The sequence below is a fragment of the Arachis duranensis genome, chromosome 4 (genome assembly GCF_000817695.3).
Source record: "Arachis duranensis cultivar V14167 chromosome 4, aradu.V14167.gnm2.J7QH, whole genome shotgun sequence".
In the NCBI taxonomy this organism is placed as follows: Eukaryota; Viridiplantae; Streptophyta; class Magnoliopsida; order Fabales; family Fabaceae; genus Arachis; species Arachis duranensis.
Genome location: NC_029775.3, coordinates 110,159,264 through 110,179,173, shown reverse-complemented (window position 1 = coordinate 110,179,173; position 19,910 = coordinate 110,159,264). Strand labels below are relative to the sequence as shown.

Here is a 19,910-nt window from a genome sequence, read left to right as displayed (position 1 = left end):
GGTTTTGCATAAATTAATCCATTAAAGAATTTACATGCACTCACAAATTTAAGATCTGGTGCGACAGGCATAAAGCGATATATATAGGTAGCAATCATTTTATCCAGTGAATGTCCCATAAAATGTTCCACCTAAAAGGATTAAAGAGATCTCATTCTAATGAATTACGCATAATTCAAAGAAAAGTGATATAAGTTAACATGATATTTACCGCAAAAGATGGTGGAAGCATCCAAAAAGTCTTATTTGCTTGGTCCCAGGAGGCCTTCATTACCACAAGCTTGATTATCTACAAATGAGAGTAAAGCAATTTATGGCCGGAGACAAATATTCATAGCCAAAAAAAAAATATACATGCAAAAAATAGCTTCTGTAGCCGTGTAGGTACCTTGTCCGAGATTGGTCTTCCAGGAGCTAAACAAGCAAGTTCTTCCCTAGTTACTATCGTGTCATCCACATTAATCATGGTCTCACTGAAATTCAGATGTTTCATATAAGATAATTCAACAACAATAATCCTACAAGTGTGAGCTGAAAAAGGGGAACTCACCTTGGATCTTCAATGCTTGCACAAAATGCATATGCTAATCCTTCAAGTTGAACAGACTTTAGCTGCATTTTAGCACAAGGTCTGAATTTGCACCTAAAAGCCTAAAAAAAAGAGACTTCTCCATTTTAGGGTTTATTAAGTCAAAGTGGCATATTATGACCATTCAAAACCAGTAATCAATGATTTTCACCTTAATCATTGCATTATAGTAACGTGATTTCTCCATTTGGTTAGAGTTAGACCCTGGTGGCAGTGACCTCTCACCTTGGAGGCAAGGCACACCAGCCGATTGAGCAGGAAGTCGACGTGGAACAGAAAATAATGTGGCATCCCCTGTCTTTGTCATCTTAGCAACTCGCATATTAGGAGAAGGGGAGGTGAGCAATTTTCCTCGAGTCAATGAGGATTCAACCTGTGAAATAACCATTAGAATATGAAATCCATCCAATTTTTAGGTAAAAATAATGCAATGAGGTTTGAGGTTAAGCTGGCAAGTAAAAAAAAAAAAAGACAAAGTTTCAATAACCAAGGTTCCATTACCTTAGTCGGCAATGTCCTGTAGTAATTGCTGGCAAGGAAAGCTGTAGACTTAGCCTTGGTTCTAAGTTGAGGGTTGACAATGCACTTTCCTTTAATGCTGTCAAGTCGTGAAGATTGTGATGCCCGAGACAATCCCCGATTCATGCTTATCTGATATAGTGGCATCATCTTCGGCATCAGAGATATCAATGGTGACATCATTGTCAAGTTGTGCGGGGCTACATCTCAACCTCTTTCTCAATGGTGGATCAGCGACTGGTGTCATTATTGGGTTCCTGTCTACACTTTGCTGAGTAAAATCAACGTTGCTGACTGAATCTTTGGGAGGTAGGTTTGTTTTGTACTCATCATGGTCTTTGCATTTATCTTCATTATGGTACAGCTTAAACTCCATCACCTTGAGTGATCTCTCTATGTTGCCAGAAGCCTTGGTTAGTTCTTCCATAAACTTCTTTAGTTCTCCTAGCTCCTTCACATCTCTCCTCAAGTCCTGTAAATAAACAGCACCAAGGTTTACGTTAATAGCTAATCAAGTAGGGAGTGGAGACTTATTTAAATGATTTTATTCCTTTGGATTATTGGATTAATATAATCTAATGGCTAACATACTTCAATTGCATGAAATAACTCATCTATAGAAATATTCTGCAGTTGCGGCGATGTCGGGTCCTGCGTAGGGGTTGCACTCGTTACAACAAATTCCACACCATTTATACGCATAAAAGGGTCAGCTTCAAACCTGCAACCAAATATTAGAAACATTTACTGTCACGTAAATATTGAAATTGATGAAAAGTAAATTTATTTACTTGGAATTTGAGACCGAATCAGGTGCAACTGCATTGACATTCTCTGCAGTGGCCATTGAAATTGTAAAACGTACTGCCGACAAGGTTGGTTGATAACAAATAGGGTTTACAACTGACTGGCCGTTATGGATTTTATAAAGGAACAATTACAGGAAACAAATCGAGTGAAATTAATTGAGATATCCCGAGATTTTATTACATTTAATTCAGTACACATTTAATTCAATATCAAATACAGAAACTTGCTATCACATTAATGAGCATTCAATTTTTTAAAATACCTGGACGTTACTCTAAATGTTAAATTTTATACTTTAAATTTCAATACTGGATTGGAATAGCTGAGGAAGTTGTGACCATCAACTTTATTGATGCAGAGTCAATGCCTAACCTTAACTCATGGTTCCATGCTTTTATTGACATTCCAATTATCAAAGAACTCATGCCTCTTCGGCATAAATTACTCCATCACACCAAGGCATCACATATATAGAAAAAATTTACTTTAATCAGAAGTATAAATTCAACACAACACACTAAATTTATGAATATTGTAACTTCTTTTTTCTACTTTAATCTCAAGTATAAATTCAACTCACATATGTAAAAAATATTTTACTCTACTATAAAATATAAAACTACTTTAACACATTTATTCTAACAAGTTTGGCTAACTCATAAGTTTAATTTAATGGAACTGCCTCCGTGAGCTCCTTTGAACTAAACTCATTAATAGTTTAAGAAATTGGATCCATATATTAGTAAGTGGAATTTGAATAAATACTGATTTAACCGGTTGGCTCATAACTTGACTTAATGTATATATACATGTGTATTACTTATTTGAGCTAATATATGTTAACTTCATCATATTTGAGCCATTTTGTAAGTTTAAACCAACTCTATATTTTTTTTAAGCTAAATTTAAAAACAATCAAGGATATTTCTAGGACTTTTTATGAAGACATGAATTAACTATTAAAATCAACCCAGTTACCATATAAGAAAACACCCTTCACTCATAAATAAGGAGATTTGATTCTTCTCATTAATAAACTCTTTAGAAAGAACTCTGACAGTTTTCTTATTATACAAGCACATGTTATATTTATCACAACTATCTCCAGAGGCATTCAAATTTTTAATACAAATTTTCTCACTCAATTCTAGTAAAACCAATTCTAGTAAAATCACCTTTTTTTTATTGTTGTCCTAACCATAGTGCTAACATTATTTTCTATGTGGTATGAACATATTTGAGCTACAAATAGTCTTCCTAGGATTTTATTTGCTTTATTTTTTACATTAGTTTCACAATCATTTTCTCCGTAAGCATACAAACAAAATCTAATCTATGAGTGAATGCAAGTTATTCGATGAATAAAATAGGATAATATATACCATACTTGAGATTAAGTTGAGTAAAAATTGACATCATACATATTTACCCTATTAAATAAGTTCAATTAATATCATGAAGTATTTTAAAGAGATATAAGTATTTTCATGAATGTATTTTTAACACCAATTAGCTATTAAAAAAAATCATCAACAATCCTTCACTCACTCCATCTAATTAACAAAGTTCAATTATGTCCTACTCGACCATAAGTTTCAACAACATTAAGAAAAATGCAAGATTATTGACTGACCTTTTTTGTTCCATGGCTAGATTTATTCTATTAGCTTATAGTTGGTCTCATGCATGTCTTTTCATTGATTTTTTGTGTGGCACACCATCAATTTCAGATTTCTAAGCATCTTATGAACCCAAACAGCCACAGCTATAGATCTGTTGATGAAGAAGGTTAAAAAATTAAAGAAATTACGATAAAATATTTTATGTTATTCTAAAAAATATAAAAATAAAAACGTTGAAAGGAAAAAAAGAAAAAAGAAAAAATAAAAACCTTATTTGGGGAAGTAAGGAACGACTCTGATGCTTGACAAATGGTTGGAAGTCATGGGTCTCCTTTGAGACCATTCTCTTCAGCAAACATTTTTTTCCCTTTTGTTTCATGTTTCTTCTTTTTTGATTTTCCTGTCTCAAGTGTGAAATGTGTGTCTTTGTGTATGTATGTGAGGCAGCTTCGATGAAAAATACCTCCTCCTTAGAAAATACCACACGACGTCGATGACCATACAGACGAGAAGAACATCACAAATTTTAGTGGCGGGGTGAGCAGGAGTGCGGAATAATCTCGATACAGGATCTGACACTTGTATGCGTTCGTGGGTAGTCTCGATCCAGATCCTGGTAGTTGCTGTTAGTGTTGGGGTTCATTGCAGTAGTGAAGAAGGGATCATTGCAATGGTGAATAAGAAGAAGAAGAAGAAAATCAGAAAAGGAAAACAAATAATAAGAGGAAGACAAATCCAGACCCTGGTAGTTGCTGTTAGTGCCGGTGGGTTCATTGCAGTGGAGAAGAAGGGTTCATTGCAATGGTGAATAAGAAAAAGAAGAAGAAAACCAGAAGAAGAAGAAGAGACCCTTTTGTAAAAAACATAATAAGAAAAAGATGAAAAGGTTTATTTGTAAAAACGTTAAATATTAAGGAGTATTTAATAAAATTAAATATATAAATTTGTATTTAATTTACACCATTAGATATAATATTAAAATAATCTAACGGTTTAAATTAAAAATTAGATTACAGGACTAACGTTAGTCCCAAAGATAGTTGGGACCAACAAATCAGCCACCCAGAATTATAATTGAAAGCAGAAGCATTACAAGTAGATACAGTATTACTATTTAAACTGGTAGGAAAAGTATGAAACGGATTACTTTGATTATTCACTAAACTAGGTTGAGGTTTAAGAGAAGAAGTTGGATAACATAGAGTAGTACATGAAGAAGAAATAGACTTTGGCACAGAAAAATGATCAAAATGAGATGTGTTGTTAAAGTAATGATAGAATCTATATTAATTATTATTAAATTATTTCTAAATATTCAGTCTAACAACATTTATGTTCTAGATATTCAAGTTTATCCTTTAAAACAGAGTGTTAAAAATAATTTGTGTTTATCTCTAAATTCTAAGAAAATATTAGAGTAAGCAAGCAAATTACCATTACCAAAAAAAAAAATTAATTATTTTATTGGTTTTTATAATTTTACTAAATTTTTAATTAAAGTTTTATAATTTTTTTTAAATTAGGTTTTTATATTACTTTCAATTTTATAATTAAGTCATTTTCATATCAAAATTGTTAAAATTAACAAAATATTCCTCCCAAAATACATGTGGTCAAAGATCTAATTAGGCTTTTAAGTATGAATACCTTCAATCTGCAAAAAAATATTCAATTAATGTTAATACTTTTTACAATAAGAAGGACCTAATCATAAAGTTCAAAATAGTATAAGAATCCAATTAAAAGAAAAAAAATTTAATTAAAAATTTAATAAAATTATAAAGACTAATAAAATAATTAATAAGCCAAAAATAAATATTAAATAAATATTTATTTTAATCTCTGACTATTTACCTAAAGGACAAAAAGTCCCTTCACAATTTAAAAATTTTTAATTGATTTTTCACTAATCAAGTATTTGATTTAAGTGACTTTTATAAATTATGACTTACTGATATATCAATGACAACTAATTACTTAAATAGAGATTAATTAAATTTTTTTAGTTATGTAGGAATATTTTGTCTTTTAAACAAATAATCAGAACTGAAAAAAACATTTACTCCTAAAAATAATATATTACTTGATATAGTTACCCAAAAAAAAATTACTTGATAAACAATTCTTGACATTATTGAATGAGTCAAGTAAAAACTTGGCCTTGTAATATGACATAACACAGTTGGCCCATTTGTGTCTTGGCATTACAAGGCAAAGCATAAACTAATAAATCAAACATCAAATGTTATCACTTTGTTCATCATATGCTTCTTGTATTATGGTGCATCCATTTAAGCCACTTTCATTTTCACAAGGGTTATGCCCTTCCTACCCAAATACCCATCATGCTCTTCTTGGCCACACCAATGTCCAATGGTCAATATTTGTCTTCTTTGATGTTTATTCCTTTTTTTTAATGTCCCTTTACTTGTATTTTAATTTGTTCTTTGGAGTAATCTTTAATTTGTCCAAACCCTATTCACCTGGTCCCAGTAGCAGAGTTTAGTTCAGACAAGGGGTGGCTATGGCCCCCCAAATTTTTATTAAAAAAATTAGTAATACTTTTTTAAAAAATAAAAAATAGTTCAGTTGGCTCAAATATTTTATTATGACTTAAAATACCAAAGTTTAATCTTCATCTCTTGCTTTTATTGCACAATAATTTTTAGTTTTAAACATTCAGAACATATTAGATTTGGACTGAATTGAGTGTATTCGTATTTCGCAGCTCTCTATTCAATAAGCAACACTCCCTTTACCTTTGAGTTCAAATATAAAAAATTAGGTATTTTTTATTTATGTAATTTGATATTATTTTATATTTTACCGTTTATTTAATTTAATGTTTTATATGATAAAAAATATTAGAATATTCAATAAGTATTGATATTATTGTATGTGTATAAATTGATAAAAAAATTCAATAAATATTATAAATTTTAATATTTGTCCTTCTAATTTCTTTTTTACATATTTTACTGGATATATATTCAAATTTTTATATAAAATAGTCATAAAAAATCAAAGAGTTGATGATGCATTTTTTAAGAGGAAGGCTAATATTCAAGAAGGAAAACATATAACTTTTATAATATCAACATTTGTAGATAGTTCTTCTACTTTAATGAATCACGAAAAAAGTAAGATACAACCTTCAAAAGTTTAAAAAGTTACATCTGATGAGTTTGACCTTAATTCTTTAGAATGATACCCTGAAAAATGGCTTCAAATTTGGCAATATTACCAAAATCAGAGAGATGAGGTTAGACGAGCTTATCTTAAATGAGATTCATATCAAAAGCATCTTGACAATTATCTTCTATCAGGCCCCCCAAAATTTTGTTTCAAGTTCTGCCACTGTTTGGTCCCCCTTTCATCATCTCTATACACATGATGTTCTTAGGTTAATCCCCCTTTTATATATATCTTTCTTTTCTTGTGGTCAACAGTGTTGAAACTATTACATCAGAGGAAATTTCCACACATCTTGGGTAGGCCAAGTTTCAAAATCACAACAACATCTTCACAAGTGTTCTGTCCCCCTTTTGCTTGCTTTATAACTAAATAATGTTATGTAATAATATATTATAGTGTATGTAAATGTATAAAATTATATATTAACTTGTGGCTATGCTATATACACACCTTATTATATGATTTATTCCATACTTTTCAATATATACAATGGATAAAAACAGTCATAACTATTTAATTTATAATTATATATAGTTGATCTAAAAAAGATAAGAGTATTTTTAATTTTTTATCTATAAACCATAAAAGATACATAATAACAAATCTAATAAATATCCAGCACCTTTTCAAATATTATTTATCAAGTGAAATTGGTAATTGATTTTTTTTTTTTTGGGTTTGGTTTCCGATTGATAATATAATATATATTCTGACACAGTGTTGTAGTTGCCAAAGGAAATTTTTCTTTTGATACTTTTCTTAGGCCATGATTCAATATATACTAAAGTATTTCAATTATCTAATATGCAAAGTTTGTATCTTAACTTTCATATTTATCTTTTGGAACAACTAACTAATAACACAGCTTTCTTTTTTCCATACAATGAAACATTTGAATTTCTTTAATTTATTGAAAACATGGCAAAAGAAACTAATAAGAATCTTTATGATTACATAAGGCATCATTCCTTTCCATACATTCTATGGAAGTAAGTATTTAAAGAAATAAAGAATAAGTTTTTACTCCAATATATAAATGTAATCTTTTCTTAAAGAAAAACAAATAAAAAAGTCTTTTTTTTTCCAACAAAATTTCATTGATTAGATATTAAAGACTCAACCTTATTAAATATACATCAATTTATTAATAATAAATTCTCAAATAGATTTCTAAAAAATATTTACTCAAAAATTATTCAAATTATATTAATCTTTTTATTATTAAAAAATCTAATTTATTTTATAATAATATTTTTTAAACGTAATTATCTAAATACATTTAGACGCATTCAATTGTTGACACAGCTGAGCTCGTTAAATAAGATTAGATAAATAATATGTACTATTATTTATTAATATAAAAAATATGTAAAATATTTTATATAATAAAAAATAGTTAATTTGTACTGTAATATCAATAAATATCAAAGTATTATTAGAATTGATCTAAAAAAAATTATATTTTATACATGTATTGTGTTTACAGTAGCTAGAATTCTAATCTAATTTTTAAAATCTTTGATGTTATGATTTTAAATCCATCAATAATTCTACAATATCTCTACTAAATCAGACAATTTAATGATTGTTGCAATTTAATATTTTACACGTTTAATTTACACTTCTAATTTTATATTAAATCTTTTTTTTTATAATTACTATTATATATAATTGTCTCCTCGCTCGTGTCTTAAAAAATAAGTAACAAGTTCTTTGATTGAAATATTTCGTCTTTTTATATTTATTAAAATTTATATATATAAATTAATAAAATTTATCTATTAAAAATAATTTAATATTTATATTAATTAAATAATGATTAAAAATACTAAAAATTGTGGTGAAAAGTTTTTCAAACATCATTATACACGCCTTAGAAATGTTTTAAATTAATGAGGGTGAGATACTATAAGAAAAATACTCATTCAATCACACTTTTTTAAACTACATTTAAAAAGTGTAACCTATTTATAAAATAGACTATATTTTTTTTGTGTTGTTTTTTATATGAAAAAAAAAAAACACAATTGTAACGTTATTTAAAAAGTGTAATCTTAAATATTATAAAAAATTATTTATAAAACATAGCAATATGTTAATATCTATAGGTACACGTTTTATACTAAAGAGAGTGCTTTTTAAAAAGTAACTTATTTATTCTATTTTGGATGCGTCTCAAAAGTGTTCCTAATTTATTTAAACCCGCGCCCTTCATCTTCAGAAACCTCACCACCACCTTCGCTGTTTTCACCCCTTCACCTTTGCTCACCACCACTCACCGGCGCCCTTCTCCTTCGTCTTCATCTTCGCTCACCGGCGCCCTTCACCTTCACCTTTGATGCCCTGTACGCCGCGTACCCCGAACGTAGCGCCGCTACCAGCGATGTTGTTAGCAGGACGATTCTCCCTCCGCCATCGCGCTTCACTCTGTTCGTTGCCTCCACAAGAACGCGCCCGGGGTGTTCACGCTACTCACCATCGTTACCTTTGTCTCACTCTGTATCCTCTCTGAATCTCTACATCTAGAATGGAGATGCCTCAGGGGTTTAGGGGTTTTGAGATGGTGCGTATGAATTTTTTAGGGGTTTTGATTCATCTAATTTGTTTGTTCTGAGTTTTAGCGTTTTTATTTTGATTGTTTTGAATTTTTCGTGTATCTGATTTTTGCCCGGCCATCGCAGTTCGTCACTTCCTTCATCCGCTCCTTGCGGCATCATTCACGTCGTCTTCTCCATTCTCCATTAGCGTCACAGCATCTTCTCTCTTCTTCGCCGCTAGCGTCGCGTCGTCTACTCTCTTCTCCGTCGTGAGCGTCGCATCTTGTCATCTTCTTCTATGGACTTGTTCGTCTTCTCCACCGATGCAATAGTTTCGTTCATCATCTCTGCCAGCGCAACCTTACTTGCCGCTTTCTGCTCTGGCTCCCTTCGTCTCTGGTAAGCTTCCATTTTTCCTCTTCCCTTGTTTTTTGCCTGATTATATGTTGAATAGTGAAACATTACTTGTAATACGGTGGTTTATGTATTGACTATACTCTTGTGTGAAACCATTTTGAGAAAATTGATTTCTAATGTTTTGTTTTGTTACTTATTTGTTTGATAAGAACATCCCTGGATTAAAGATGTAAGAAGTAATGCAGGTTATATTTTGTTTCTAATGTCTTCTTTTGTTTCTTGTGTTTATGATTTCTTTTTGGTATTTTTTATGAGCTTTGATTTATTTTTAGTGCCAATAGACATATTTTTCAAGTTTTAAAATCTCAGTCGCGGTAAAGATTGACATTAGGGTAGGTTAAAAAGTGCAATGGAGACAATACTTTTTTGTTGTTCTTCAAGCCCAGAACAAAAGTTTAGGCACTGCAAATTAGGTTTTGAAGGTATATAGTGACCTTATGGGATTTGTTTACGGTGATGATCAATCACTTTAATTCTATATATGCTCACATGACTTTAATTCAGAACATAAATCCAATAGAGATTGCACTGGAATTGGATATCAATGTTGCTTGCATTGATAGAATTGCTTGCTTCGATGATATTTTTCTCTTAGTGCACATTATGGAGCATGCATTAATTGTTAACCACGTTTAGGTTGAATTCTAAGCTTGATTTAGCAGATCACTGCATGAAGCTTGGTCTGAGATTTAAAATCTTGACTTAAATTTATTTTGTTTGCTTTTTTCGACAATGGCTATTGTTATCAGTGCAAGATGATGATTTTTAAGAGGAATGACTTGACTTTTACTGTAATATCACGTACTGCAGTTTTGAAAAGGCTTTTGATGAAGTTATTTTTCCAAAGGGGGAACCTAATGCTATTTCTATTAGTAAGAGAGATGTCGAGCTTTTACAGCCAGAGACATTCATTAATGATACTATCATTGACTTTTATATTAAGCATGATAATAGAAGTTATAATATTGCTATATTTTTAATGAGTATGTACTACTTGTATTATTCAGAAATTGGTTTTCTCCTCCTTTCTCTGGCATTTGTACATGCATATGTGTTATCTCTGTATCTCATCAATTACCCAGGGAAGGAAGGAGGGCAAATCTTTGTAAGAGTGAGCAATATGTATGCCAGTGTTGTAATTTTTGCAACTTCAATAATATACTTTTTCAATAGCTTCTACTTTCAGAAGCTTGCTGATTTAGACAGAGATCCATCAAGTGCTTGTGACGGTAAAGCAGCATTTCAACGCGTTTACAAATGGACAAGAAAACTGAACCTTTTTGAGAAGGATTATATCTTTATTCCTGTTAACTACAGGTGAGAGGTTTATACATGTGCCTTGCTTGCCCTTTTGGAATTTGCTGCATCCTAATAAGAATTACTGGTGCCTTGATGACAGTCTTCACTGGAATTGATTGTCATTTGTCATCCTAGTGAAGTGATAAGCTTCAAAGGCAAGATATCTTATTTGCCTATCAATTTATATTCAATATTTTATTATAGATTGAAACACAAAAGTAATAGCTGATTATCCACAAAAAGGTAGGTAGGTGGAAGCAGTCTATTACCTTGTCAAAGAAGGATAACCTCTATATGGATGCCACGGAGACAGCCTCACAATCTGGTGATCATGAACTTGCGGAGGAGTTGCTCGTTCATTTAATTGATCAGGTACCAGGTTCAGTTTCCAATTGCATATATGATTTATTTTCTTTCAATATCCTTTTGTTCTCTGCTAATGCACTGCGTAATGGCACACAGCACTAGACCTTACAAAAATGTTACTATATATCCATTCCTTTTACAATTTACATTGGTTATTGCATATTAGCGGTATGACTTGTAGCATGTGCAATTTTAGGCCTATGTGTTAGGCTGTTAGCATTTAACAGTTTCTGTACTAATAACAACAATAAATTTTACAAAAAATTAACCTAATAACCCTCACTAATTGTTATTAAAAAATATTGGTGTCTATTGCTTCTTGAAGTGTTTATCTTAGTGCTGTTCAGCTTCCTTTAGACAGCTAGAACTTACTTGAAAGTTGATGTCAATGAGCACCTATTTAAGTTGTTTATCTAAATAGATCATTTATATTTAATTAATGGCAGAGATGCCGCTTTATTGCAACCATATTGACTTAGAAAAGATGCATTTTTGTAGTATATTTTAGTGGACTCTGCGGATATACATGTTGGTGATGATTGTTAATATTGGTTTAGTTGAACTTAGACTATAAACTAGTTATCTACTTGCATAATTTCTAAATAAAAATTGTCATATAAACAATGACTTCGCTCCATGAGTTTTGTTTAAAATTTTTTGCTTATTAAAATGCATTGTATCCAATCTTCACTCTCCCCTCTCCTTCGAGAGTTATACAGGTTACCACCTTTTACTTGTTTTAGCATGTAGTAATAGGCTCATCATTGTTTCTCTTATCTGAACTTAAACTGTTTTTCTTTGTGGGATAAATTTGGTAAAATAACTTCTGATTATAGACTTGTTATAACTGTTGAATATCACTTGTGGCAATGGCTTCTCAGCTTTCCGAGGCAAAGAAACGAGAACGGGCCTTTACGAATAGGGGATGCTGGTTGCAGTTAATGGGAAAAGCCAAGAATTTGCTTCAATATATGTTCAACTCGGTCATGCTAGGTGCTCTATTTGACGTCTCTGCTATCAGAAGATTAATGACTTTTATTAGAAGATAGTTATGTAGAATATAATATTTTAGTTTTTCTTAGTTTATTAGTAGTAAATTTTAAGTGGTCTAATGTATATTTTGATATGGACATGCTTAATTTAGTGTGAGATGTATGAATATTCAATTATGATCATTCTAATATTTTTAGTTCATTATAAATATATTTTGTTTAAGGATAATTTTTATTATTTAAAGAATATTATTTGGTATTATTATGTATTTATTTTTATTTTATAATTTTTGACTAATTTAATTAAAAATATAGGATTATATATATAATCATTTCACTAAATATTAGGTTTTAAAAAAAAGATTATTAAGAGTAGTTATGATATATAATGTGGCTACGTTTTACAGGTGATGCAGTAGCGTTGAAAAGCGTAGTCTATTCTGGTAAAAATGGAAGTTGAAAAGCGTAGTTTTTGGTTTCAGATAGCATCACTTGAAAAGTGCACCCTATTCCCAAACGTCAAAAGCGTAGCCTTTGAGAATAGGCAATGGCTGAATAGGCATCCCCACTAAAGCGTAGCCTTAGCCTAAGACATCATTTTTTTTACACTTTTGGCTACACTTTTTAAGTGTACCTAAATGAGTGTTTTTCTTGCAAGTCCCGAGAGAAAAAAGAGAATAGTGAGTTTTAATTGTTCTTTTTTAATCCTAAGAAGAGAGTAAAAATGAGTTTTTAGATAATAGGTTATCGAAATTGATTGATATTCTAATTGATTTTACCTAACATGACTCATAGAGTAAATTAAACTAAAATCAATTATAGCTGTACGGTTAATTTTTTTCAAACGAATCAAGTTTTAAATATAATTACTTCGTCTCATACAAAGAAACTTATAAATACATGTAATAGTTTCATTACATGTAAATAAAAGAATTTTGTAATGCCTTATTCAAACATAATCTAATGGTCTCGGGCATTGTAATTCACCATTTATGTTATGAGTTATGAGAGTGAAATAATAAATCATTAGTGAGTATAAAAACAAGTGAAACAGAGGAAGTAGTAATAAAATAGACACTAGTAAAAATCTTTGAGAAATAAACAAATAAAAGGTGTACCACTATCACTGATCACGCGTCTTCAGTATTCATCATTGCCCTCTCAACTTTGTGTCTCCTTCATCACTACCCAGCAGCTTCCGCTTACTTTCCTTTCTCTCTTCACAAAGAGTTTCTTAATTGATGTTATTAATTAACTGTTTAGTGTTAATAACCACAACTCTTGTTCAGCACATACATACACTTCTTCAAACTTCAAACATATGGCGTCCGCCTCTTCTTCCACTTCAATCCCACTACCACCACCACCAAGATCATGCACCTATCACGTGTTCTTGAGTTTCAGAGGAGAAGACACTCGCACAGGTTTCACTGGCCATCTCTATGCGGCCCTCAACAGGAAGGGAATCACAACCTACAAAGATGACCAAAACCTTAGCAAAGGCCATGTTATTTCAAAAGAACTCCTCAAAGCAATTGAAGAGTCGATGTTTGCAGTTATCGTTTTCTCACCGGATTACGCTTCCTCCAGTTGGTGCTTGGATGAACTCCAAAAGATCATGGAGTGTAAGAAACAGCTGGGGCTACAGATCGAGGCAGTGTTCTACGGTGTGGAGCCTTGTGATGTGAGGCACCAAAGAGGAACCTTTGAAGAAGCTTTGAAGAAACACGAACAGAGACATGACAGTGAGAAGATCAAGAGATGGAGAGATGCGCTAACACAAGTTGCTGCTCATTCTGGTTGGACCTCCAAAAATCAGTAAGCTAACTAGTCATTAACACATTACTCTATATCCCTGTAAACAAAACTGCAATCATTATAGGTACCATTTTTAACAAATAACATAGATCTGCTTGTTAAAATTGCTCCAGTAAATGGCATAATTAAAATGTTTCACTAAAAATTTTTTAAGATCGATAAGAGATATTACTGTTAATATTATATAAATATTATTATTATGTTATAATACTACATTTTAAATATTTTTCTAAACCAAATAGAGTGCAATGTTTAAACAACGATGGTAACAGTATACTACTAAAAATTAGCCACAATGTTTAATTTTTTTGTACAAACATATCAATTTTTAATTGAAAAATAAAAGTAAATTATAACAAATTATATTCTGGTTCCTATGATTTTTTTTTTCAAAATAGATTTGAACCATATCTACCCTACATTCATAGTTTAGACTTTAGAGTTTAGAGTAATACATTAATTGAATCAATTTCTAAAAATTTTTTAGTTGAATATTTTAGTCCTTAGAAAAAAAAATTATTATCAAATTAGCTTTTTGATTTTTTCATTCAGTTAAACAAATCAATCTTTAGTGGATCTTTCTTAGAAAAAATAAATATTTGAATTAAAGTTTATAGTAATATATAGAATAATTTCTTTTCTTCTTCAACGTAGATACAATCACACTATGAACGAGCCAACAAGCTATAGCTCAAATGGTATAGTCTCTCTACTCATTTAGAAATCGTAAATTCGAGTCTCTCTGTCTTTAGTAAAAAAAAATCACAATATAAACGAATTATTATAAATTTTAATTCAAATATAATCATGAAATAATAATTATATATGGTTATTTTAATCTACCATAATTTTCTTCTTGAATTACATATGAAATAAAGCTCTCGAAATTAGCTAATAATAAAATAATATGATAACACCATGGAGGCATGGAATCAATCACAATAGAATGATATTGATAATGAATGCTAAAAATGCAACGTAATAACCCAAATTAGTCCTAAAAAAAAATTGTCAGAAAATGTAATTCTCAGCAAATTTTAACCATTAAACCAGTCTCTGACTTTATATTTTATTAGTCATATTAATCTTCGTCTTAATTTTGGTAAAAAAATTAGACAAATCAATGCATATTGTTATTTAATAATAAAAAAAATAATCCCTAAAAATTTTTTAAATTCTAAGATGAGTTCTTCCATACAAATAAATAATCTTATGTGAGAATTGATTTGTGTATCGGAATAAAAATTTAAAGACTAATTTAGTAATTAAAATTTGTTAAAAATTAAAATGTCAGACTAAAAAATTTTTAAAAATTAATTGGAGTATTTCTCAAAAATATATATTGTATTATCCTTTTTTTGTTTCTTAATAGGCATAAATAGATATCAAAAGTCATTAATTTTTTATGATGATTTATATAACCAGAAATACTTTGGTATAATACGGTTTGTTAGTATGTCACCTAACTAATAATAACTAGAATAAGACTCGGAGGAAGAGCTAAATTAATTATACTATATAAAATAAATTTAAAAGTATTATATTATATATAAATTAATTAGATAATATATGGATTAATATTAAATTTTTATACTTATTTGTGAAAATATTTATAATTTATATATAATTTAATATAATTATTTTAAAAAATCAAAAGAAAATATATAACAACAAAAGTCTTGTAAAGTTGGCTACTTTCTTAAATATTGACTTATGTGTGTTTTGTAATATTTTTATATAATAGAAGAATTTTTTATATGCTATTATTCTTTTTTCTAAAGTTAGGAGTAAGACTCGAATTCGAAATCTCTAGGTGAGGAGGGAAGACTATGTCATTTAAGCTATAACTCGGCTTCTTATATACTATTATACTTTATCATAAAAATTTAAATATAATTAATACTAAGAAGATATAAGTTTTTTTTGTCATTTATTGTGTGAATATTTTCCATAAACAATCATTCAGACTTTGAAAAACAAATTTTATTTGTTTGTTGATATTTTCGAGTTAATGGTATTGTAATATTGTATAGTGTAATTTTGAAGTTTTTTTTAGTGTATTTGGATTTTGGAGATAATTAAAAAAAACAATTGAAAATAAAAATATAAAAAATGTAGTATAACATTATAAATATACTTTATTAATAATGATATATTAGAATATATCCATAATAAACAAATATTGTTGTGTTATTATACACTTTAAATTTTTGTAATTGAAAATGTTGTTATTATAGTTTTAATATAGATATTAATTATATTTAACCGTTTCTTTTTAATTTAATAATGAAGTAATAATAGGTATTAAATTTAATTATATTTTGTAGCTAAGAAACTTTATAGATGAATCACACATTAACGTGGAAATGAGTCCAAAATAATTAGCTCAGTTGTAATAGAATCTGGTTGAACAATAAATCAAGCAGCTCCAAGAAGAGAGCTTGTCTTTCACAAATGATTGGCACCAATTCAAGAGTGGAACAAGTGATTACTCTCATAGGTCTTGGATTGAATGATGTTCGCTTTATAGGCATATGGGGAATGGGCGGCATGGGTAAGACCACTATTGCTAGAGCTGTCTTTGAAACCATTCGATGTCGATTTGAAGTTACTTGCTTTCTTGCCGATGTAAGGGAGAACTGTGAGAAAAAAGATATTACTCACATGCAAAAACAACTTCTTGATCAAATGAATATAAGTTCAAATGCTGTTTATAACGAGTATGATGGGAGGACAATAATTCAAAACTCTTTACGTCTCAAAAAGGTACTTCTTGTTCTTGATGATGTAAATCATGAAAAACAATTAGAGGATTTGGCTGGGGAGCAAGATTGGTTTGGTCCTGGAAGCAGAATAATAATTACAACTAGAGACATAGAGGTGCTAAAGGGACCAGAGGTGCATGAAACTTATAAGGTTAAAGGGTTAGTGGAAAGTGAAGCCCTTAACCTCTTTTGTTTGAAAGCCTTTAAACAGCAGAAGCCTACAGAAGGGTTTTTGGATTTGTCCAAAGAAGTAGTCAAATATAGCGGTGGTCTCCCACTGGCACTTAAAGTATTGGGTTCCTATCTTAATGGCAGACCTACTATTGCGGTTTGGTATAGTGCTATTGAAAGAATAAAGAAGACTTCACATTCTAAAATTATTGATGTATTGAAAATAAGCTATGAGGGTTTAGAAGATACAGAAAAGGATATTTTTCTAGATATTGCTTGTTTCTTTAAAGGGAATAAAAAAGAATATGTAACAAAGATATTAGAAGGATGTGGTTATCAGGCTGACATTGGTCTTGATATTTTGATTAACAGAACATTGATCACTATAAATAAATATGATAAATTGGGGATGCATGATCTGCTTGAAGAAATGGGCAAACAAATTGTAATTCAGGAATCTCCGAATGATGCTTGTAACCGTAGCAGATTGTGGTGTTGGGAGGATGTTGAATTTGTACTTACTCAAAAGGAGGTGAGTGTCGTTTTTTCTCAAATATAGGATGCATAGAATTAAAATAAGGATTTGACAATGTCTTTGATATTATATCTAGATAACTAAAAACTATTTTTTCGTTTTTGTGGTTATCTCAATCAGTATAGTTTTTTCATTGGTTTTTTTAATTGTTTATTTATTTATTTACGTGTATGTGTAGAAAACTAAAGCAACTCATGGCATCGTTCTACCTATGGTGTATTGGTGGAATAGCGAGACTAAAGTGAATTGGAGAGATTTATCTTTCTCAAAAATGTGCCAGTTAAAGCTTCTCATTTTAGATGGCGTGAGAGCTCCCATTCTCTGCCATATACCTTGTACATTAAAGGTATTTCGCTGGACAGATTGTCCACTGAAAACTCTGCCCCTTACAGATCATCAACGCTATGAGCTTGTTGAAATTGATTTGTCTTATAGCGAAATTGTAGAGTTATGGGATGGAAAGAAGGTAGACCTTTTCATCAACAATTCCATCAAATTTTATTACATAAACATTTCCAGCATAAATATTATCCATGTGATATTTTTTTTTTATGTTTTTTCAGGTTCTAGAAAAGTTAGAGCACTTGAATCTGGTCGGGTGCAAACAGCTGAAGCAAACGCCAGATCTTTCTAAGGCTTCCAATCTTAAAGAACTTGATCTTAGGGAATGCGAGGAGCTGGATTATATTCACCAGTCTCTCGCACAACACAAGAGGCTTGTTGAATTGGGTTTAAGTGGATGTAGGAGTCTTGAAACACTTGGAGAAAAATTGGACATGAGTTCACTCGAGATACTAGATCTATCTAAGTGCAGTAGTTTGAGAAGACTGCCAGATCTTTCTGGGGCTCCCAATCTTAAAATACTTTATCTTCGGAAATGCAAGGAGCTGGATTATATTCACCCGTCTCTTGCACACCACAAGAGGCTTGTTGAATTGGATTTAGGGCAATGTAAGAGTCTTGAAACACTTGGAGATAAATTGGAGATGAGTTCACTCGAGACACTATATCTTAATGGCTGCAGTAGTTTGAGAAGACTGCCAGAATTTGGGGAATGCATGAAACAGTTATCGATTCTTATTCTGAAATATTCAGGCATAGAAGAGCTACCCCCAACGCTTGGAAATTTGGCTGGCGTGTCTGAGTTGGACTTAACTGGATGCAGCAAGATTACTGGTCTTCGCTTATCACTTTCACTAGGATGTTTCGTTGGCCTTAAAAAGTTGGTGTTAGGTGGGTTAGAGTCCCTCACAGTCAGAGCTGATTATGATGATTCTGACACCTCATCTAGACAAGAGTCGACCCTTTCCTGTGATATTGCCCACTTAGCATCGTTGACGGATTTGGATTTATGTCTTAACAGATTTTTAAGAGTTCCAATAAGTATCCATCAACTTCCCAGACTTACACGTCTGAACCTATCTCTATGCAATGAATTGAAGGTTTTACCAGAGCTTCCATCAGGTCTAAGAGAATTAGACGCACAGGGTTGTTATTCACTGGATAAATCATATGTTGATGATGTCATATCAAAGGCATGTTGTGGCTTTGCAGAATCAGCTAGCCAAGATCGTGAAGACTTCTTGCAAATGATGATCACAGGGGAGGAAATTCCAGCATGGTTTGAGCATCAGGAAGAAGATGACGGAGTATCAGTGTCATTCCCGCAGAATTGCCCTTCAATTGAAACCATCGCACTTGCTCTCTGTTTCCTAATTGATATTGAATATCTTGACCCAGTAATGCCATCGGTGATCTGCAACGGTAAAAAATTCATCAAGGCGAGTTTCGAGATGTGGGTTGATTCAGATACTTTGTTCATTGTGTGCGTAAACGGTTACTATTTTAGTAAGCTGTTATGCCAACACAATCGCTTCCAATTGTTATTTCCAGATTATGACTATCTTGATATTCGAGTAAAGAGATGTGGAGCACGTTGGGTGTGCAAGCAAGACATTCAAGATTTCAAGAAAACAAAATCCCAAACAGGGAAAAGAAAAAGAAACTCTTGAATGGAACATGGACATGATCTCACATTCTTCAGCTTCTAGAAATAAGATGATCGTGGTTGACTCTCCAGTGTACGAAGAAGAGATAGAGCGAACCGCCACAGCGGAGGGCGCTATTCGCCATTTGGCATTTCGCAAAAGCTCTGACCCACCTCAACTCTTACCGGTCTTCCCTTTGCATCCCAGTTCTCATAGCTCATGACGCAGCTTTCTCAATATATTACATGTATCATTGCCAAGCTTAGATCTCCTCAGCTAAATGGTTC

General features: G+C 31.1%; 1 protein-coding gene and 1 non-coding gene across 2 annotated transcripts; both read left to right on the top strand.

The window, feature by feature from the left end:
- The first annotated feature begins 8,937 nt into the window (after window positions 1-8,937).
- LOC107485895 (uncharacterized) lies at window positions 8,938-11,144 on the top strand. The gene is made up of 4 exons (XR_001591596.3): window positions 8,938-9,298; window positions 9,417-9,671; window positions 10,863-11,006; window positions 11,089-11,144. It is a non-coding gene; the product is annotated as an uncharacterized LOC107485895 (transcript).
- A 2,316-nt stretch (window positions 11,145-13,460) lies between these two features.
- Window positions 13,461-19,904, top strand: LOC107485828 (TMV resistance protein N). Its single transcript, XM_052260176.1, has 7 exons — window positions 13,461-14,164; window positions 14,614-14,650; window positions 15,196-15,216; window positions 16,601-16,716; window positions 16,792-17,632; window positions 17,814-18,101; window positions 18,199-19,904. Exons 1-7 carry the CDS (start codon window positions 13,668-13,670, stop codon window positions 19,645-19,647), a joined length of 3,249 nt encoding a protein of 1,082 aa, XP_052116136.1. The 5' UTR covers window positions 13,461-13,667; the 3' UTR covers window positions 19,648-19,904.
- Window positions 19,905-19,910: the final 6 nt, after the last annotated feature.

Excerpts from the sequence above, each read along its gene's own strand:
- LOC107485828 (XM_052260176.1), top strand. The coding sequence starts at position 13,668 with ATGGCGTCCGCCTCTTCTTCCACTTCAATCCCACTACCACCACCACCA. Across the intron at positions 15,217-16,600 it reads AAATTTTAACCATTAAACCA|AGAGCTTGTCTTTCACAAAT; the intron begins GTCTCTGACTTT and ends AGCTCCAAGAAG. Across the intron at positions 16,717-16,791 it reads ATATGGGGAATGGGCGGCAT|TGTAAGGGAGAACTGTGAGA; the intron begins GGGTAAGACCAC and ends CTTTCTTGCCGA.